We start from the raw sequence: 23,155 nt of genomic DNA on the forward strand, positions 1-23,155 counted from the left end.
ATAGGAGATGGAGTAATATGTTAACGATAGAAAAGTTTGATCTACTTGTTCAGCAGGGACTATGATCCACACTCTCAGCTTGTTCTCAGAGAAGGGTCTTAGACCCTCAATTTTACACTTATTTGAATTTCATGGTGTCGAATTTTTCTGAATCTCCTTATATCATATTTATTCTTTCTTCTGTCCATCCTTCCCCCTAACTTTAGGATTTGTTTAAAGACCTCCCTTTGACTAATTTTTTCCCCTCAGTACTCTTCCTTCTGCAGTTTTGTAGCTTTGACTCTCACTGACATTTGGTGAATCTCAAATCTATATTTCCAGATCTTAAGCATTTCCTATACCAGCCTCAAGTCCATTTGGATTATAGATCTGTGTACTTGGATATCTCAAAATAAATCATACTCAATATGTCCAGAATGGCATAGATTATCTACTCAAATTCCTCCCATCTACTTCTCTCAGTGATATCCCCCCACTTCTAATTATGTAGACTAAAAACCTTGAACTCATCTGTATGTCTGCCTCATAATTTCTTTTCTCACCTCCTATCAATTATCAAGGCCTAATTATTTAACCTCCACCTAAACTCTCACATCCCTTTACTCTTCCTCATTTTATTGTCCAAACTGCTGTTCAGACTTCTATTACCTCTTGCATTAACAGTTTAAATAATTGCCCATTTATCAACAGTCACTCCTCACTACAAACCATTCAGCATATGCCTGTAATTCTCAATATCCAAAAAAACACAGCTCTAATCATATCTCTCCTCTGCTTCCTAGTGTTTATCAAATAAAAGCCAAAAGTCTATGTATAATACAGAATTAGGGCCCATTGACATGAAGAAAATCTAAAATAGCAATGACAGTTAAAGTAGAAATTATTTCTCTGAATGTAATCATTCTAGAGCTGATGTGTTGAACCTAGGCTCCTTCTATCTAGCTGCTCTCTTGCACATGGCTTGCACTAAGACCATCTCATGGTCCCTAATGGCTGCCAGAGTTCTAGCCATCACAGTCATATTTCATCCTGTAGATTAGAGAAAGAGATGAATAAGGTCTTGTGCCCGTTTTAGGAAACTTCAAAAAAATAATACCTAAATTTTGTTTACATCTTACTGGCAAGAACTTAGACACATGGACATAGCTAACTGCATGAGAGAATCCTTTACTAGTAAGAAAAGGGAAGGAGCAGACATTGGTGTAGGCAGCTGTAAGTCTCCGCCACAGCCTGCCATTCAATGCCATTTATATCCATGCTCATTTCTGATCTTGATTTTAAGCATTCAATTGGTTCAAATTCTTCATTTAAAAAAAGCATTTGTTCCTACTTTTATTAGTTAGAGTCAAGTTGAAGCAACTCTACAAACGAGGCCTCCAATTTCAATGACTTAAGTCCTTACAAATCTAGTGGGTCTAGGCTGGCAAGGCAGCTCTGCTTAAGTACTGATGAGGAAGTCAGGTCCTTCTCTGTCTCATAGATGTTGTCCTCATCTGCTTAATGAAAGCTGATTGTGAATTTGTGTTCAAGTCCACTAGAAGGAGAAAAAGAATCAGAATCTGGGGAAGTGGCTTATCTCTGAGTTAGAGGTCACCTGAAAGTTGCACATATTATATCTGGGACACATTCCACAGGTTTGGCCATGTGGCCACAGCCAGATACCAGAAAGACTGGAAAGTGTAGACTCTAACTGGATGGTCACGTGCTCAGGAAGAAGGGCAGGAGGGATTTTGAATGGACAGCTGCTATCTTGTTATGCTTCAGTTCTTGTACATAAAACAGGATTCAACTCAACTGCCATTTCTTTAAAGAAGCTTTTCCTGACTCTTAACCCAAAACAGTAATGCTCTTAGCTAATAGTTATCTGGTACTAAACATATGCCAGGAACTAGGCTGTGTGTGTTCTGGTTTAATGCTTTCCAAAATTCTGCAAGATCTTGTTGCCATTTCTAACGATGGATTATTCCAGCTCAGACAGATTAGATTATTCAGTAAGGATTATAGGACTTGGACATGATGGAATTATATTCTCTCCTTCTTCAGGACTCCTACACAATTTTAGTACATGTCTCCTTTATGTTACCTCATTTCTCATGTAAGACTTCACTTCCCTCTTGGATGGTGAACTTCCCAGGCCAGCCCTGATTCTTTCTTAGCTCCATTGTATTTAACAATGATCATGTATGAAGGAAGCTTTCATTAAATACTCACTGAACAAATTAATTTCTGGCTAAAAATAAAAGTTTTGAATTCACAGGTAATATAAATTAGGAGTCAGTTTGGATTGGGTGTCTGTGCAGTCAGGAGACTTCGTTATATTTTCTTTATGTGTAAAATAAGAATGATAATCCTTATTTGCTGTGTGTTTTACAGGAATGCATTTACATACAGATTATGTTTGTCTTTGTGAAGTCCTTTGAAATGTGAAGAAATTGGAATGTAAAAAGCTTAAAGTAATTTTTCTTTTCAAATATCAGTAATTTAGGTTCCATTTTACTTCTTGTCATTTGTCATGCATATTAAATAGGCATAAGTTTGTGAAACAGCCTTAATTTATTTGTGGTGGACAAGAAATGGTTAAAAATAGCTGTATGTCTTTCCCCTTAAATATTTATTAAGATGAACTGTGAGAGACCAATTAAGATTTTCCATAACCATCAGAAAGCTGAAAATGAGTCACTTTCCAGCTCTTCAGTGGTGCATTACAGGCTACAGTCCATATTAGAAAGTAATTGTAAAGCCTAAATTACTTGTAAAATATACTAATAGCATAGAAATTGAATGAGACATTATTTTAATCTTGAAGCTTTATTTTTCAGCAGAAATAAAATTATATAAATGCATTTTTTCTCAGAGTCTATGAAGAAGCCGAGGTAATATGTCACATTTCACAACTCTACTTTTAAATTTGTGTTTATTATATTTATTGTATCCAGATATTGTACAAGTTTGAGGAAAAGTGTGTGTGGCTGGTAGTGAGGAAATCTGCTTAAATTGCATGGAATATTTTTTTGGTAGACGTTACATTGTATTATACGATTTGTTCTGCTGAGAGATCTTATAGCAAGAGCAAAATGCAAAGGCTTTGAGTCAGACAGCTTATTTCAAATGTTAGCTCTGTTTATTTACAAGTTATGACTTTGAGTATATTAAGCTGAACTGCACTTCTCTAGCCTCCTGTTTGTTATCAGTAGAAAAAGGACATTTTGGATACCAGATGTTCACTAAGCAAACTGTATATATAGCAATAAGGAGAAACTTAAGATATGACAATGAACATGATAGATAGCTCTATTAATACTAAAAAATTATGGAACAGATTTTTGTAGGTTATGGAGTTGAACCTAAGATCAGTTCTTGGCTCTTAGTAATTTGTGGCCTTAAGCAGGATTTCTTCACCTCCACTGATACCCACCCTTGCCATCAACCAAGTGACCATCATCTGACTCTTGTCATTCTGCAACAGCCTCCTAACTGGTGTCTCTCCCCCTGTTCTAGCCCAACTAACTTGTTCTCTGGACAACAACCTCAGTAATATTTTAAAAATGTCATTGTGCTATGCCTCCATATTAAAGCCTCCATACTTTTCCCACTACACCTAGAATAAAATCCAGTTCTGCCCTCAGTGCCCTGTGAGATCTGGTCCATGGTTGCCACCCCTGAACGCATCACCTGTCACTCCTTCTTTGTCTCTTTGTCTCTTTCTTGTCTTAAATCAAATGTCTCTCCTGGCATCTTCTCTGGCTGCCTAAAATATGAAATAGTACCTTCCCCTGTCACTTTCTTCCACGCCAATTCTGGTTGTGTCTTCATAGCACTTATCACTCTCAGAAGTAACTCATTCATTTATTCTTGTTTACTTGTTCCTTGTGCAGTTTGAAAGTATTATGTACCCCAGAAAAGCCATGTTTTAATCTGATTCATATTTGTGGAGGCAGCCATTTATTTGCATATTTTCAGTTTTCTTAAAAAATATTTTTATTGAGAAATCTTCATACACATACATTCCATACATGGTATGTAATCAGTGGCTCATAATATCATCACATAGTGGTGTACACCTCACCATAACCATTTTTTAAAAACATTTGTATCACTCCAGAAAAAGAAATAAAAATAAAAAAGAAAAAACTCACGCATACCATTTCCCTTACCCCTCCCTCTCATTTGACCACTAGTATTTCCATCTATCCAATTTATTTTACCTCTTATCTCCTCTATGATTTATTTATTTTTATCTATATATTTTTTTACTCATCTGTCCATACCCTGGGTAAAAGGAGCATCAGACAGAAGATTTTCACAATTACATAGTCACATTGTTAAAGTTATATCATTATACAGTCATCTTCAAGAATCAAGGCTACTGGAACACAGCTGAACAGTTCAGGTACTTCCCTCTAGTCACTCCAATACACCATAAACTAAAAGGTGATATCTATATAATGCATGAGAATAACCTCCAGGATAACCTCTCAACTCTGAAATCTCTCAGTCACTGAAACTTTATTTTTTTCATTTCTCTCTTCGGACTTTTGGTCAGAAAGGCTTTCTCAAACTCGTGGTGACTGGACCTGGCTCATCACAGGATTTCTTTCCCACATTGCCAGGGAGATTTACACTCCTGGGAGTCATGTTTCTTCATAACTCAGTGAGGGCAGTGAGTTCATCTGCTGAGCTTGCTTCAAAAGAAGCCACATCTGAACAACAATAGTGGTTCTCTGGGGGTGACTCTTTGGCTTAATTTTAAGTATGCTTAGCCTATTCTTTGCAGAAATAAGTTTCATAGGGGAGAACCCCAGGATTGAGGACTTGGCCTATTGATTTAGTTGTCCCCACTGCTTGTGAGAATATCAGAAATTCTCCAAATGGGGAAGCTGAATATTTCCTTCTTTCCCAGTCCACCCAAGGGAACTTTGCAAATACTTTTTTATTCGCTGCTCAAATTACTCTGGATATATTGGGGCATCACACAAAACCTGGACAAACCAACAAGATCTCAAGCCCTATTCAAGATTCCATGTGCTTAATGATGTTCAACTAAACTGACCATACAAGTTAAAGTTGGAAATGCACTAACCAAAATATAAATTTTATACCAAATAAACATCTCTCCCTATGGTCTCAAGCAGCAGTTGAAGTTTTAAAATATGGACAATATCATCCTTTTCCCTGCATTCTAATTTACCTTAGTGCTATCGAAATCAGCTTCATTCATATCTCTAGTCAAAGTCTGATCCCTTTTTTAACTTCTTAAACAGTTCCTACATGGGGTACTGCTGACTTTCATAAGTTCAGAACTCTAACTCTTGAGTCTCAGGTGTCATACATACCCGACATTTCTGGGAGTGACCAGATTATATGTGACTGCTGTAAGAGCTTACAATCTAGGAGCCTTTACAATAGACCCCAACCTGATAACCCATGTTCTTGACTTCAGTTCATTGCGTTTTTATATTATAGTGAGTCCATATGATTGAGGCATAATAATATTTGTCATTTTGTTCCTGACATTTCATTCAACGTGCAGACCTTAAGGTTCATACACCTAGTTGCATGCCTCACAACTTCATTCTTTCTTGTGACTGCTCAGTGGCATGTACACACCATAGTTCCCCCTTCCATTCCTCAGTCGTTGTACCCTTACACCACCTCCATCCATTGTGGATCGGGAACACTGCCCCATAAACACCAGTGTGCAAATGTCTCTTCCTGTCCCCACATTCAGTTCCTCCAGGTATATACTGAGCAACCAGGTTTCAGGATCATATGGCAACCTCACTCTTAGCCTCCTGTGGAACCACCACACTGTCCCCCAAGTGGCTTCACCTCTCAGTTTTCCTACTAACAGTGAATAGATACATCTCTTTCTCTGCATTTTCTCTGTTCATTTTTAAACAGTTTTATTCATACATCATACAATTCAACATAACTATATAGACATGAGTTCACCACCATAATCTATATGAAGATGTTTTCTTTTCTTCCACAAAGAATCTGTCCCCATCCCCCATGCCCCTGGCTTATTGACACTTAGTTTTGGCATAATGTTACATTCAGGGGAAGCATATTACAATGTTATTGTTGACTGTAGACCCTAGCTTGCATTGATTGTACTTTTTCCCATATACCATCTATTTTCAACACCCTGCAGTGTCGACTTTGATTTTGTTCTCTCTCATGCATAAACATTTTTTTATTTGTACATTTAATCACCATTGCTGTCCGCTCTAGGCATTCCTAAATTTTACCATCTTAGTCTTTATCCTCTGTCTTTCCTTCAGGTGTCATACATGCCTCCAGCCCTTCTCCCTCAATCATACTAACATTCAGCATCATTCAATGTACTTATATTATTGTGCAATAATCGGATAGTTATTGTGTTGTCCATTTCTGAATTTTTACAGTCAGTTCTATTGCACAATCGCTACCCCATTTCTTTCTCCTGATAACCTGTGTTCTTAACTTCAATTCTCAAAGTTCACTCATTTATATCACCTCATATTAGTGAAACCATACAGTATTTGTCCTTTTGTTTCTGAATAATTTCACTCAGCATAAGGTCCTCAAGTTTCATCCACGTTGTTACCTGCTTCATGAGTTTATTCTGTCTTACAGCTGTGTAATATTCCATTGTATGTATATACTACAGCTTGTTTAACCACTCACCCATTGATGGGCATTTAGGCTGTTTCCTTCTCTTGGCAATTATAAATAATGCTGCTATAAGCATTGGCCAATAAATGTCTATTTGTGTCCTTGCCCTCAGGTCCTCTGCATATATGCCTAGTACTATATTTAGCTTCCTGAGGAATTGCCAGACTTCCTTCAAGAGCAATTGTACCGTTTTACATTCCCACCAACAATGGATAAGTGTGCCTCTATCTCCAAATCTTCTCTAGCACTTGTTGTTTTCTGTTTTTTTCAATAATGGTCATTTTAGTGGGTGTCAGATGATATTTCATTGTCGTTTTGAATTGCATTTCCCTAAATTCCAGCGAAATTGCACATCTTTTCATGTGCCTTTTAGCCATTTGTATTTCTTCTGAGACATGTCTGTTCATGTCTTTTGCCCATTTTTAAATTGGGTTGTTTGCCTTTTGTTGTTGAGTTGAAGAATCTCTTTATATATTCTGGATACTAAACACTTATCTGATTTGTGTATTCCAAGTATTGTTTCCCATTGTGTAGGCTGCCTTTTTTACTTTCTTGACAAAGTTCTTTAATGCACAAAAGTGTTTAATTATGAGGTGCTCCCATTTATCTACTTGTTTTTTCAATGCTGTGCTTTGGGTGTAAGGTCTAAGAAACCACCTCCTGTTACAAGTTTTATAAGATATTTCCCTAAATTTTCTTCTAAAAATCTTATGGTCTTCGCTCTAATGTTTAGGTCTTTGATCCATTTTGAGTTAATTTTTATGTATGGTTTGAGATATGGATCCTCTTTCATTCTTTTGCATATGGATATCCAGTTCTTCAAGCACCATTTATTGAAGAGGTTGCTTTGTCCCAGGTGGATTGGCTTGACCGCCTTATCAAAGATTAATTGTCCATAGATGAGAGGGTATATATCTGGACACTCTATTTGATTCCATTGGCCAGTGTATCTATCTTTATGCAAGTACCATGCTGTTTTTACCACTGCAGGTTGGTAATATGCTTTAAAGTCAGGTAATGTGAGACTTTCCACTTCGTTTTTCTTTCTCAAGATATTTTTAGCTTTTTGGGGCTTTCTTCCCTTCCACATAAATTTGGTTATTGGTTTTCCTATTTCTGCAAAGTAAGTTTTTGGTATTTTAATTGGTATTACATTGAATCTATAAATCAGTTTGGGTAGAATTGACATTGTAACTATATTTAGTCTTCCAATCCATGAACACAGTATGTCCTTCCATTTATTTAGGTCTTCCATGGTTTAATTTAACAGTTTCTTGAAGTTTTCTGTGTATAGGTCTTTTCTATTCTTAAATTTATTCCTAAATATTTGATTCTTCTGGTGGCTATTGTAAATGGAATTTTTTTATATCTTCCTGAGATTGCTCCTTTCTAGTGTATAGAAATAGTACTGATTTTTGGGTGTTACTCTCCTACCCTGACACTTTGCTGTACTCATTTATTAACTTTAAGGTAGATTTTTTGGGATTTTCAACATATAGTATCATCATCTGCAAGCAATGAGAGTTTTACTTCTTTCTTTCCAATTTGGATGCCTTTTATTTCTTTTTCTTGTCTGATTGCTCTGCCTAGAACTCCCAGCACAATGTTGAATAACACAGGTGACAGTGAGCATCATTTTCTTGTTCCTAATCTTAGAGGGAAAGCTTTCAGTCTTTCCCCATTGAGGATGATGTTAGCTGTGGGTGTTTTCTTATATTACCTTTATCATGAAAAGTCCCTTCTATTCCTATCCTTTGAAGTTTTTTCATCAAGAAAGGATGCTGAATTTTGTCAAATGCCTTTTCTGCATCAATCAAGGTGATCATGTGTTTTTTTCTGCTTTGATTTATAGATAGGTTGTATTACATTATTTGATTTTCTTATGTTGAACCATCTTTGTACATATGGAATAAATCCCACTTGGTCATGGTTTATAATTCTTTTAATGCTGCTGGTGTCAATTTACAAATATTTTGTTGAGGATTTTTGCATCTATATTCATTTGTGATATTGGGTTATAATTTTCTTTTCTTGTAGTATCTTTATCTGGCTTTGGTAGTAGGGTGATTTTGGCTTATAGACTGAGTTAGGTCGCTTTCCTTCCTCTCCAATTTCTTTGAAGAGTTTGAGCGGGATTGGTACTACATTTTTCTTGAATGCTTGGTAGAAGTCATCTTGTCCTAGCCTTTTCTTTTTTGGGAGCTTCTTGATTCAATCTCTTTGTGATTGGTTTGTTGAAGTCATCTACTTCTTCTTGAGTCAATGCTGGTTGTTCATGCCTTTCTTGGAAGTTGTCCATTTCATCTACATTGTCTAGTTTATTAGCATATAATTGCTCATAGTATCCTCTCATTACCTCCTTTATTTCTGTGGGATCAGAAATAAAGATCATTTTCCATTTCTGATTTTGTTTATTTGCATGCTCTTTTTTTTTTCCTTTTAGGTACGTGGTCTGGGAATCGAACCTGGGTCTCTTGCATGGAAGGGGAACATTCTACCACTGAACCACATATGCATTCTGCATCCTCTCTTTTTTTTTTTTTTTTTTTTGTCAACCTAGCTAAGTGTCTAACCATTTTATTGATTTTCTCAGAGAACCAATTCTAGTTCTGTTGGTTTTCTCAATTATTTTCATGTTCTCAATTTCATTTATTTCAGCTCAAATCTTCATTATTTCTTTCCTTTTGTTTGCTTTGGGGTTATTTTGCTGTTCTTTCTCTAGTTCTTCAAGATGAACAATTAATTCCTCAATTTTTACTCTTTTTTCTTTTTCTTCTATGAAGCCTCTTGACTTTGTGCTTTTCTTACCCTGCCCAGCAGGTTGAAGTTGTCAGCCTGCAGTTCCACACTGGTATAAAGTGATGCAGTGCTTTTAATTCTCAGCAGTCCCTATCTTGGCCAGGTACATGGTTGAGACAGGTACTGAGGTAGAAGGCAGGCTTAAGTGCTTCTGTTTTACAGCCCCTGGGGCCTGAATTTCTTCAAGGAGGGCCACCACAGAGCTCAGTCCCACGCCCCTTTAGGGAATTATTTTCCCCACTTGACTCCTTAGTTTGTCACTTAGCCCTTTCTTAACTCAGCCCATGACTGGGTAAGGCTGAGAATTGAAAATGCCTAAGTCTTTCTATAATGAGCTACTTAGAATAGTTTTTAAAAAAGAAGAGAAGAAAGAAAGGAAAAAAGAAATTCATTTTCAGAGCCAGTCCCAAACCCCCAATTTTCGTCAGTCAAGAGCCAGAGGCAGAACCAGGCTCTGTGTACCCCCCTCTCCAGTTTTCTGAGGTTGGCTCTCTCCAAAATCCTCTGTCTATTCATTTTTATCTCATTTCATTTATTTTTTGTCTGTTAGTCCTACCTCCTATCTTTTGGGATTAAAACTGTAATTGCAGCTTGTCTGAGCTACCTTCCTTGCTATAGTAGAGAGGACTTTTCTTTCCCTCCAGAAACCAACTCTGAGATAACCTGCCATGCAGTTGAGGAGCTTCCATGTCTTGGGAGACTTACAGTTCTGCGTGGGATTTTGGCCATTCCCTCCATTTGAGACTGGTGTAAGATGTGTCTGGTCACTGAAGTCCCCCAAACAGATGACCTAGATAGCTCCTGGCAATTTACTAGCTTCCCTATAGGACTAACTAAATTCCACACCTCATTATGCCACTGTCTTGCTCTGCTCTCTCAGTATCTCTCTTTTTAACCTTCAAAGATAACAACCAATTAATTTCTAAGTTGGTTATAGCAATTTACACTACCACAAACAATTCATGAGAGTTCTTGTTAGTGTACATCCTCTTCGATTTCTGGTATTGTAAGTCTTTTTAAATTTTAGCTATTCTGGTGTATGTGTAGGAACATCTCATTGTGGTTTCAATTTTAAATTCCCTGTTTATGAGTTGGATCGTATTTTCACATGTTCATATTTTTTCTTTTATCCCATGGAACAACTAATTCAGTATGCTCTGAATATAGTAAGTTCTTGAAAATGTGCTTTATGCTTCTAGATAACTCTTTCTAATGGCATGATCCAATAATTATTTGGTCACACAAGAAAATACAATTAATTGATTCTACTATTTATTCTCTGTTCCTTTCACACCACTTGTGACACCATGCCTGTCAGAAATTTGTGTTGCATTATTACAATTACTGTACTCGTTCTCTTGCCTTATCCTTAAATTATTTGTTCCACTTCTCTTTGAAATACCTGCCTACTTGATCTGTGCTTCTCATGTGGGATCTTATTCATTCACAGGACTTTAAATGTCATAGGTATGCCAATGACTCTAAATTGAATATCTAACATGAACCTTTCCCCTAAAACTCACACTTATATATCCAGCTGCCTATTCCACACTCCACTTGGATGGCAACAGTATTTAAAAAATGATGTGTCCATTATCTTCACCCCAAATTTGCCTCTCTAGCAATCTTCTCCATCTCAGTAAATAGCAATTTCATTCTTCAGTCGATCAGTTCAATCAGGACTCCTTTCTTTCTCTCACACCTCGTTTCTTTTTCACTGGTCAGTCTGGTTGAATCTAACTTCAAAAAACACCCATTATCTACACTTTTCTCTTATATTGCTGGAATCCCAATCTGAGTAACCATTACCTCTCACCTTATTATCTGTATCACTTGCCACATCCCATCCTTTACCCCCAATTCTCTATACAGCAATTAAAGTGGTTCTGTAAAACCTTAAGTGAGATCACACCATTCCTCTTCTAAAAATTCTGCAATAGCTTCCCAGCTCACCCAGAGTTAATCTGGCTATTTGATAACTCTCAGACCTTCCCTCATACTTCTTTCTATTCCTTGCTCACTTCACTCTAGCCAATTTAGGCTGATTCCACTTGCATAAAGGAAATAAGGATTTCGCTTAAATTTAACACTTATTTAGGTGAGTATATAGTCTTCAGTGTAATTGAGCTGTTCTGGATGTTACCAATGAAGAAGACATATACCAACAAGACTTCTCAGAACCATGTTAGAAAAATTTTTTTCAGAGATCATAAAGGTCTTTGTTCTCATGAAAATTATGTTCCTCAGTCCAAGATCAATGAGGCCTGCATATACATATATATAAATATATGTTTTTTGTTTTACTGCATTTTGCATGTGAAATATTCTTATTTTCAGGCAAAGTACTTTTTCTAGAAAATAGTTATATGCACATATTTGTATGCAAATTGATTAATTGAAAACTGTGGGGCAGGCCATGGTGGTTCAGCAGGCAGAGTTCTTGCCTGCCATGCTGGAGACCTGGGTTCGATTCCTAATGCCTGCCCATGCGAAAACAAAAACAAAAACAAAAAAAAGCTCTGTAAAGATAGCTCTAATTATTCATTTTTTTCTGTTTAGACCATCATTTTCAATCACAAAAGAATTCATATTGAAATTCAATGAAACACAAAATCCGGAAGAGAAGCAGAAATTATTGGATCTAGCTAGAAAAAACATTCTTAGATGTAAGGTAATGATACACTGTTTGATTACTTAGTATGTGAAATTTCTCTTCTAATTGGGGGCTAATTATATATTTTTAAATATTGAAAGTAAAAATACCACCTTTTAAAAATTATAGATAGTGGTAGTTAAGAATATTAATGCACATTACATTTAAAGCATATAACTAAATCATTATCAAATGTCTATCTGGGTGTAGGTTCCCCATAAATTATAATTTACTGTTGACATCAGTCCAGAAGCCAATAGCACAATTTAACAGGGTGGCAAATAAATCTTTGATAATGAAAATTCCACTTTTTCCTCAAAAAAGTTAACTAAGATATGCTTTGTCTCAAAGAGGAAATAAATCTTTCCTAAAACTTCATTATACATGCACAAAGTAATGAACAATTCTTCACCTATCTTATGAAAAATGCAATCTATAAGGGTAGGGCATTAACTCCCAAATTTTTAAACAGGTATTGAAATAGAACAGCAAATAAAATAAGTCCTTGGTTTGCCTTTGCTACATTAGATTCAGTTTAACTTGGGCAGAGAAATAATGTGCATGTGATTTCCCTTTGATAGCTAATAATTAATTAAACAAAAGCTGCAGGATATTGAGGTGTAAACTAAACCGTCTGTCCTTTGTTATTTTCCAGTATTTTAGCTCATCATTTCCTATATACTTAAAATTTTTGAAAAAATCATTTTTAGAATTTTGATTGAAATTAGAGTATACTTCTGATAAGTATGTGTGCAGACAGGTGCTAGTAGGTACCGACATCAGTGAGCTTCTGTCCAGTTGACAGACTATCACGTTGGATGGCCCCAGGAGTGGGTTTATATGGGAAGGCAGTTGGGGTGAGCCTGCCTTGGATGGTCCTGACCATTGTTCATTATCTTTTGTCCATCAACACTGAAGTAGTCAAGTTTCCCAGCAAATTGGTAACAAGCTAATTTCTATTCAATCACATTTCCTCATTATTTTTTTCTTATAAAATCAGAGATGCATTCTCTTGGGGGGGAAAATGAGATAGACATAATCCCCAGGAAAGTAAAAAGTGAGAATTATCTTCAGCAAATAATTAATGACATTGCTAGAATATTAACAAGCTTTCTCTACATTTTAGCACTAATACAGTTTATATATAAAGTCCAATGATAAAAATAATAAAAGCAAAAATAAAAAGTTTAATACATAGGGCCTCAGCCTCATAGGGCTCTCAGAATGTAATTAAGGACTAATCATACTGAATGAGTGAATTAAAAAGCTCTAAATTGTCATTTGCCTCTTTCTTCTTTTCCCTTAACAGAGAAGATTGGGTCTCAAAACTTTAGGCTATGGGAAGCATGTACATCTCCCTGCTGCTTGGACTGAAGTAATATATTTGGCTCAATGCAAAGGAGAAATTCAGGAGGGTATGTGCTCTAACTGAGCTCTTTTTTCATGAAGGCATAATTAGAGATGGTTAATTTCTAGAAATTGTGCAGAACCCAGGAAAAGTTTGCCTTCCTTTATCAGAATATGTTATATTTCATTATGGAAGTTCCTTTTATGTTTTTAAATTTATGAATTTGACTGCTCAGCTTCTTAATTATAAAATTGTTTTAAGGGCGGCCACGGTGGCTCAGCAGGCTTAGCAGGCAGGGTTCTCGCCTGTCATGCCGGAGACCCGGGTTCGATTCCCAGTGCCTGCCCATGAAAAAAAACAAAAAAAAAATTTGTTTTAAGAACGTTTGCTCAGCATAGTCTTTATCTTTTTCTAAAATTAGAACTAATTAAAAAATAATATAAAGCATCATTTAGTGATTTTCAATTATAATAGGCACTATAGGGAAACTTGTTTCTGCATTTATTATAAATACAAAACATTAATCAAATGGCATTTTGTTTTTTGCTTATTTTACTCAGCAAGTATTACTCATTTCCTTTTCATTTATCACTTCCTATTTATATGTCTCCTTTCAAACCACCCTCCAATCAATCTAAAAATGAAATTAAAAGAACATTATTTATAAGAAGGTAAAATTTCTTCTATCATTATCCTGACTGTTTTGGATACTTCTTTTAAAATGAGTTTTAGAATGTTAACCTCATGAGGTCAGGGAGTATTTCCCCATATAAATTGTTTTGTAGTCCTGCCTGGGAGCTTTTAAGCAAAAGGAAGAGTAAGGTACTTTGTTGTCAACTTGCATTTATGGCACTTCATCACAGTGACATCCAAAGCCTGACCTCTAGTAAATGTTTAATAATACTGAGGTAAACACTCTTGGTTGCCCAACTGGCAACCACTTGCTCTGTTTTACCAATTCGGCTTCAGTTTTGTTCCTGTAACCTGTAGTCCTATGATTCAGAAGGGACTGGCTCTTGCCCAGCCCCAGGGGTGAATCATGGTAGTCTAAAGCAATCTTGACAATTCAACTTTGCTTGCCAGTGATTGGGTGAGGGATGGGCACATGGTCAGGTTGTGACAACAGAGATGTAGAGATAGGCTAGTTTGGGATTCTTTTGTTCACCTACTTTTGAAAAACACAAGCCTGAGGAGAAATCATCCCTTGCTCCTTTCCCCTGTGCATTCTTCTCTAAATTGCGTCATAAGAGCATGTTGCCAGGACCCGGTGCGCTCTTCACAGTGATTGGGTATATCAGAGGGAACTAGAAGATGGAAGAAATATGCACCCAGAGGGCAGCTATATCAGCCAACCGTGTAACCTTTCCAACTCTGATCTTATGAAATAGGAAGCGCGTTTATTTTGTAGACACTTTTATCTGAGTTTTCTGTTAACATGCTGCCAAAAGCATTTTAACTGGTTCAGATATTGAACTCTAAATTAAACCACCATAAATATGCTTTCTTCTCACCAGCTCCACAACTGAAATGCCCTTGTAACTAGTGTCTTCCCTGTGCTCTTAACTGCTTCCCATTCTTCACTTCACCCCCCCCCCACTCCGCCCCACAGCAGTGACCATTCTAAAACTTAAGTCAGTTCTTGTGGCTTCTGATTACCCTTAAAATTAATCCAGGGTGGGCAATGGTGGCTCAGTGGCAAAGTTCTCTCCTGCTGTGCCGGAGACCCAGGTTTGATTCCAGGTGCCTGCCCATGCTAAAAAAGAAAAAAGAAAATTAATCCAAACTGAGGGGTGTAAAGGTAATTCACTGGTAGAATTCTCGCCTGCCATGAGGAAGACCTGGGTTCTATTCCCTTCCCATGCACTTCCCAAACAAACAAACAAACAAGCAAGCAAACAAATGACAAAACAAACAAAAATACAACAAATGTTGCTGCAATAAGGGGATACTCACATGGAAAAAGAATGAAATGTGACCCCTGCCATACAGCATAGAGAGAAAAAAAAAAATTAATCCAAACTGTGTGTAATGACCTCCTGGCTGCCTCGCCTTCTTATTCATTCTGCTCTAACCATACTGGACCCTCCTTCCTGTTTCTTAAATATTTCAGAGTTTTTCCTTCCTCAGTTTCCTGCATTTGCTGTGTCCCCTCAGATATTTATATGATTGCTCTGCAAAGCCTTTGCAGACACTTGACGTGCTCTTCTCCCAAGGGCTTTAGCTCCATGTACTTCTTCCTTAAGCTCAGCCTGGCCCTATTTCCTCTGCCTTCATTTTCTAGCCTTCTGCTCTTCTTTTTCATACCACTTGTTCTGAGCACTGCATTTAATCATCTAGTTCTGTCACATTTTCCTACCGCTGTGTTTGTGGCCTGGTGGTCAGTTGAGCATTGGCTGAAACAGCTGGGGCTCCTTGGGCATTTTTCTCTGTCTCAGTTGTCGTCTGTCCAGCATGATGATTTCTCAGTAGCCATTGTCTTGGGAAAGAGAGAGATCCAGGGGGAAGCCATATTACCTTTTCTGAACTAGCCTCAGAAGTCATGCAGTGTCACTGCCACCACCTTCTGTTGTTTGAAATAGTCACAAGCCCTGCTCAAGTTCAAGGGGAGCAGACAGATCTTGCTTCTTGATGGGAGAGGCATAAACAATTTTGTAGATGTGCTTTAAAACCACAACTTGATTTTAACTAAGAAAATAGTTAGTTGCAAGAAATAATTATAGTATGTGAAAAACAGCATAATTAGCAAATGATGGAGTCTTTACTTTTTAATATTTCAGAAGCTTTAAATATACTTTATGCATCCCTGGACTATGCTTCCTTTGATTACGATCATCTGCCTGCCTTATTTTTTGTTGCGGAATCAGTTTTATATAGACTCTGTTGTGATGCATTCCAAAAGACATACTTATATTCAGTTGAAATAAAACTGGCAAAGGTAGGTTTTAAAATATTTTTAATGTTTTAAAATTACTACCTGTACTATATATAACTATATGACATCTGTTTTAGAATGAATTTAGGCTATTTGGTTTTATTATGGACTATTCTCATTTGGAAGTTTATTTTTGTCTTCTCTAAATGTAGATGGTATGCTATTGCTTGGTATCTACTTAGAGATAGCTTGAAAAATATTATCTCATGAGCTATGTAAGAAAATCATTTAAATTAAAAATTAAGTTTGTTTTTATTGTTTTTATGACTACATACATATAGCTTTTCTCTTCTCTAGTTTATGGATTTTTTTTCCATGCCACTTTCTTTGCCATCTAAAAGTGGCAGTACTGACCGATAACTTTAAATGGTTGCCCAATTTCAGAAGGTGAGTTGTTCTCTCCCTAATTTATGCCATTTCAGAGCTATAAGGTTGGAAACTATCTTCATGTAGCTTGTGTGTTATAGGGTAATGGAAATGATATGGCTCCACTCCCTATCATGATGATAGTTGATTGCTGCAAAATTATTAGTTGAACACATTTAGCTTAACTAATGATTTTTAAGAAAATGAAGGATCAGATGATTTCTTTAAGACAAAATATATATGAGCCAAGTGAAATTAATCATGGCATTATTTACAAAAATAATTTCCTTATATTATTTTGATTATTTTAATCTCTGAAATGTTCTGGGGCAAAACTCTATGAAGACCATGCTGAAATAGATACAGAGAACACTTAATAGAAATTGAATATAAAAAGAACTGATGTTTTGCATGGAAGGAGAATTAGAGGAAAAGAGAAAAGATATTACCATTGGTTGTCTTTGGATTATGGTCAAATTTTCTTATTTCTTTTTTCCTTATTTCCTAAACTTTCCATTATGGATCTGAGTTCTTTTTATCATGGAAAATGAGAATGGAAAACCAGAGTAGGTCTGACTTGGCTCACTTTTTCTTCTCATCTTTTTAAATGACCTTTCAGAATTTATTACCTTCTACTTCTGTCAGTAATAAAAATAACTATAATTTACAGTTTATCCAATGAACATATTACTTATATTTTATGACGAATCATGACATTTAATTGTTTAGATATATTCATACAGCATGTATTCTATCCCAAATAATCAAAGTTTCACAGTATCCTCACATAGTTGTACAATCAGCAGTCAATTTTAGACAATTTTCATTGCTCCGATGAGAAAAATAACAGACACACCCCACCAAAGAGAAAACCCAAAACTCCCCTTAACTCTTAACTCCCCTCCTCCCACAATTGTTTACCCCTATAATTGTTGTGGTACTAGTAATGTATTCCTGTTAAATGTAGACTGTAGGTGCAATAAGTAGTTTTTCCCATGTACCCTTCTATTATTAATTCTTTATACAAATGTCATAATTTTGAAGTAGTTCATGTAGGAACTTATTTATATTTGTAGATCTGATTAGTGAGATACATGGCTCTAAACAACCTCTTTCATTATATTTACCTTCAATATGGCACTAAACCCATTAATGGACTACGATCACTTCTTTCCATTTCCATACTTTTTTTTTCATTTCCATACTTTTAACTTCAATCTCGTTAACTAGTCTGTACATATTAGGTAACTATTCCCCCTTCTCTAGCTCCTTCTATCCCTAGGTCCCCTATATTCTACATTTTAAGGCTCTGAGTTTGCATTTTCCAGGGGATTCATATTAGTGAAGCCATACAGTATCTATCCTTTTGTGTTTGGCTTATCTCACTCAGCATTATGCCCTTGAGGTTCATCCATGTTTTCATATGCTTCAGGACATCATTTCTTCTTACTGCTGCCCAATATTCCATCATATGTATATACCACATTTTGTTTATCCACTCCTCTATTGACGGACACATGGGTTGTTTACATCTTTTGGCAATTTTGAATAATGCTACTGTGAACATTGGTGTGCAAATATCTGTTTGTGTCACTGCTTTCAGTTCTTCTGGGTATATACCAAGTATTGATTTTGCCAGGTCATAGGGCAACTCAGGTATTTAGTTTCTGAGGAACTGCTAAATTGTCTTCCACAGTGACTATACTATTATACATTCCCACCACCCAGTAGTGCATAAGTTCCGATTTCTCCATATCCTCTCCAACATTTGTAGTTTCCTGTTTGTTTAATTGCAGCCATTCTTGTAGGTGTGAAATGGTATCACATTGTGGTATTGATTTGCGTTTCCAGTATAGCTAATGAAGATGAACATTAGTTTTTTAGCCATTTGTATTTCCTCTTCAGAAAAGTGTCTGTTCATATCTTTTGCCCATTTTATAACTGGGTTGTTTGTTCTTTTGTTTTTGAGCTGTATAATTTCTTTATACATAGTGGACATCAAACCCTTATCAGACATATGGTTTCCGAATACTTTCTCCCGTTCAGTTAGCTGTCTCTTCACCCTTTTGATAAAGTCCTTTGAGACACAGAAGCATTTGATTATGAGGAATTCCCATTTATCTATTTCTTCTTTTTGTTGCTTGTGTTTTAGGTATAAGGTCTAAGAAGCTACCTCCGATTACTAGGTCTTGAAGATGTTTCCCTATATTTTGCTCTAGAAGTTTTATGATATTGGCTCTTATACTTAGGTCTTTGATCCACTTTGAGTTACTTTTTGTATAGGATATGAGGTAGGGGTCCTCCTTCATTCCTTTGGTTATGGATATCCAGTTCTCCCAGCCCCATTTATTGAAAGGGCAATTCTGTCCCAGTTCAGTGAATTTAGGGACCTTGTCAAAGGTCAATTGACCATAGATCTTGGGGTCTGTTTCTGAACTCTCTATTTGATTCCATTGATCAATATTTCTATCTTTGTGCCAATACGATGATGTTTTGACCATTGTGGCTTTAAAATAATCTTTAAAATCAGGACGTTCTCGCACTTCATTTTTCCTTTTAGTATGTTTTTGGCTATTCAGGGCCCCTTTCCTTTCCAAATAAATTTGATAACTAGCTTTTCCAAGTTTTCACAGTAGGTTGTTGGAATTTTGATTGGTATTGCATTGAATCTGTAGAGCAATATGGGTAGATTTGACATCTTAATGATATTTAGCCTTCCTGTCCATGAACATGGAAGGTCTTTCCAACTATTTAGACCTTTAATTTCTTTTAGCAATGTTTTGTAGTTTTCTGTGTACAGGTCCTTTTCCTCCCTGATTAAGTTTATTCCTAGATATTTGATTCTTTTAGTTGCTATTGTGAATGGAATATTTTCTTACTTGTCTCCTGTTAGGTCATTACTTTGAGTAGAAACATTACTGATGTTTGTGCATTAATCTTGTATCCAGCCACTTTGCTGAATTTATTAGCTCAGATAGCTTTGTTGTAGATTTCTTAGGATTTTCCACATACAGGATCATGCCATCTGCAAATAATGACAGTTTTATTACTTCCTTTCTGATTTGTATGCCTTATATTTCTTTTTCTTGCATGATTGCTCAAGTTACAACTTCTAGCACAATGTTGAGTAATAGGGGTGCCAGTGAGCATCCTAGTCTCATTTCCTATCTTGGGGGAAAGGGCTTTCAATTTCTTACCACTGAGTATGGTACAGGCTATGGGTTTTTCATATATTCTTTTTATCATACTGAGGCAATTTCCTTTGATTTCTACCTTTTGAAACATTTTTATCAGAAAAGGAAGTTGAATTTTGTCAAATGCTTTTTCAACATCAATTAAGATAATCATTGATTTCTCCCTTTTGACTTGTTAATATGTTGTAATACATTGATTGATTTTCTTGTGTTGACCCACCCTTGGATACCTGAAATAAATCCTGCTTGGTTATGGTGTATAATTCTTTTAATGTGCCACTGGATTCAATTTGCAAGTACTTTGTGAGAATTTTTGTATCAATATTTGTTAGGGAGATTGGTCTGTAATTTTCCTTTCTTGTAGTATCTTTATCCAGTTTGGTATTAGAATGATGTTAGCTTCATAAAATGAGTTAGGTAGTATTCCTTTTTCCTCAAATTTTGGGAAGAGTTTGAGCAGGATTGGTGTCAGTTTTTTTTTGTTGTTGTTGTTTTTTTTTTTTGCATGGGCAGGCACTAGGAAACGAGCTTGGGTCTCCTGCATGGCAGGTGAGAACTCTACCACTGAACCACAATCGCACTGCCCTGTGAATTTGAAAATTCCCCTGTCTGTCTGGCCTGGGATTTTCTTTGTAGGAAGATTTTTGATTACTGAGTGAATCTCTTTACTTGTAATTGGTTTGTTGGAGCCTTCTTTTTCTTACCAAGTCAGTGTAGGTTGTTTGTGTGTTTCTAGGAATTTGTCTATTTCATCTGAATTGTCCAGTTTGTTGGCATATAGTTGTTCATAGTATCCTCTTATGATTTTTTTTTATTTCTTCAGGATTCATGGAAATAACTCTCCCTCTCATTTCTGATTTTATTTATTTATTTATTCTGCCTAGCTAAGGGTCCATTGATTTTATGCATTTTCTCAAAGAACCAACTTCTGATTTATTGAGTCTTCCTTTTGTTTTTGTTTTTTTTCTGTTCTCCAATTCATTTATTTCTGCTTTAATCATTGTTATTTCTCTTCTGTTTGTTTTGGGGTTAGTTTGCTGTTCTTTCTCTAAGTCCTCCAGCTGAACAATTATGTGCTTGATTTTTGCTCTTTCTTGTTTTCTTTGAGTGTTTTTTTTTTTGCATAGGCAAGCAACGGGAATCGAACCGAGGCTTTCAGCATGGCATGGCAGGCGAGAACTCTGCCTGCTGAGCTACTGTGGCCCGCCTTCTTTCTTGTTTTCGAATATAGGCATTTAGCATGATAAATTTCCTTCTCAGAACTGTCTTCGCCACATCACATAAGGTCATTTTTTTCCTTCAATGATTTTTTTAATTGATATATAATCATCCAAAATGTACAACCAGTGGTTTACAGTATCATCATAAAGCTGTACATTCATCATTATAATCGATTTTTGAACATTTTATTACTCCGAAAATAATAAAATTAAGAATAAAAATGAGTAAAAAAGAACATCTAAAAATCCCATACCTCCAACTCCCCTATTTTTTATTTATTTATGTTTTTGTCTTTTATTTTCCTTACTCCTCTGTCCATACACTGGATAAAAGGAAGGAGTGTCAGTCACAAGTTTTCATACTCATATGGACACACCTTGAAAAAGCTCTATAGTTATTATCATCTTCAAGAATCAAGGCTATTGAATTACGATTCAACAGTTTCAGATATTTCCCTATAGCTACTTGAATACTCCCAAAACTGAAAAGGGATATCTGGATACTGCAAAAGAATAACCTCCAGAATGACCTTTCAACTCTGTTTGAAATTTCTCAGCCACTGAAACTTAATTTTATTTCATTCATCTTCCCCCTTTTGGTCAAGAAGGCTTTTGCATTCCCATGATGCTAGGGCCAGACTCATCCCAGTATTCAGTACCATGTTTCTAGGGAGATTTACACCCCTGGGAGTCATGTCCCACCTAGTGGGGAGGGCAGTGAGTTCACCTGCAGAGTTGGCTTACAGTGAGCGAGGCAGCATATAACAACAAAAGAGGTTCTCTGAGCATGGCTCTTAAGCATAATTATAAGTAGGTTTAGCTTCTCCTTTGCAGGTGTAAGTTTCATAAGGGCAAGCCCCATGATCGAGGGCCTAGCTCATCAAATTGGCAGTCCCCAATGCTTGCAAGAATATCAGGTCTTCCCCAGATGGGGAAGTTTACTATTTCCATATTTTCCCCAGTCCCTCAAGGGCACTTGGCAAATACTTAATATTCTGCCCAGATTATTCTGGGGTGTGTCAGGGCATCACACCAAACTGTAGAAACCAACAAGATCTCACTCCCTATTTATGGTGCCATGTAACTATGATGTTTGGATAAGCTGAACATAAAAGTTAAATTAGATATTGTGCTACCAAAAATATAAATTTTGCACCAAATAAACATCTCTTCCTTTGGTCTCACATAGAAGTTGAAGTTTTGAACTATAGTCAATATCCTCCTTTACCCTCTGGTCTGCTTTACATTAGTCCTACCTAAATGAGCTCCATTCATATCTCTAATTGAAGTCTGATAATTTTTTCAGGGTTTTTGTTGTTGTTGTTGTTTGTTTTTTTTTTTGCGTGGGCAGGCATCAGGAATCAAATCCAGGTCTCGGGCATGGCAGGTGAGAACTGCCTGCTGAGCCACCGTGGTCCTCCCTACTCAGTGTTTTTAACAATTGCTATATGGGATAATGTTGACTTTCATAGTTGTAGAACCCTCGCTCTAAATCTTAGGTATCACACAAATACCCAAATTCCAATAGTAAGACCAGATTATACACAAAGAGCTCAGCATCTCAGAATTTAGAATAACAGTTATAACTGCACATTGGCTGTGACAGCTGAAGGAGCTTACAGTCTAGAGACCTTTGCAATAGCCTTCACCTCATAAGCTATGCTGTCAAATTCAAATCTCAGTGTTTGCACATTATAGTTAGTCTGTAGTACTGATGCATAATAATATTTTCTTTTAGTTTCTGGCTTAATTCATTTAACATACTGTCCTCAAGGTTATTTACCTAATTGCATGCCTTATGACTTCATTCCTTCTTGCAGCAGTTCAGTAGTCCATTGCATGTGTATATCACAGTTCCTCCTTCCAATCTTCAGTCAGTGTACCCTTAGGTCACCTCAAGACCCTTGCAGTTCAAGAACACTGCCACCATAAACACCAGTGTGCAAATGTCCATTCATGTCCCTGCACAGTTCCTCCAAGTATACA

The 23,155-nt window shown here is 36.4% G+C and overlaps 2 protein-coding genes across 3 annotated transcripts in view; one reads left to right on the top strand and one right to left on the bottom strand.

The window, feature by feature from the left end:
- Positions 1 to 23,155, bottom strand: part of SLC25A46 (solute carrier family 25 member 46) — a 198,499-nt gene that overhangs the window by 107,069 nt on the left and 68,275 nt on the right. The window lies entirely within an intron of this gene.
- Positions 1 to 23,155, top strand: part of TMEM232 (transmembrane protein 232) — a 341,832-nt gene that overhangs the window by 48,613 nt on the left and 270,064 nt on the right. For both annotated transcript variants that reach the window (XM_077139001.1, XM_077139002.1), the window contains exons 4-6: positions 12,016 to 12,127; positions 13,419 to 13,524; positions 16,235 to 16,392. In XM_077139001.1, the coding sequence (XP_076995116.1) occupies positions 12,016 to 12,127; positions 13,419 to 13,524; positions 16,235 to 16,392 (376 nt within the window). The remainder of the gene's footprint in view (positions 1 to 12,015; positions 12,128 to 13,418; positions 13,525 to 16,234; positions 16,393 to 23,155) is intronic.

This window comes from Tamandua tetradactyla, chromosome 21 (assembly GCF_023851605.1).
Source record: "Tamandua tetradactyla isolate mTamTet1 chromosome 21, mTamTet1.pri, whole genome shotgun sequence".
NCBI classification, from domain to species: domain Eukaryota; kingdom Metazoa; phylum Chordata; class Mammalia; order Pilosa; family Myrmecophagidae; genus Tamandua; species Tamandua tetradactyla.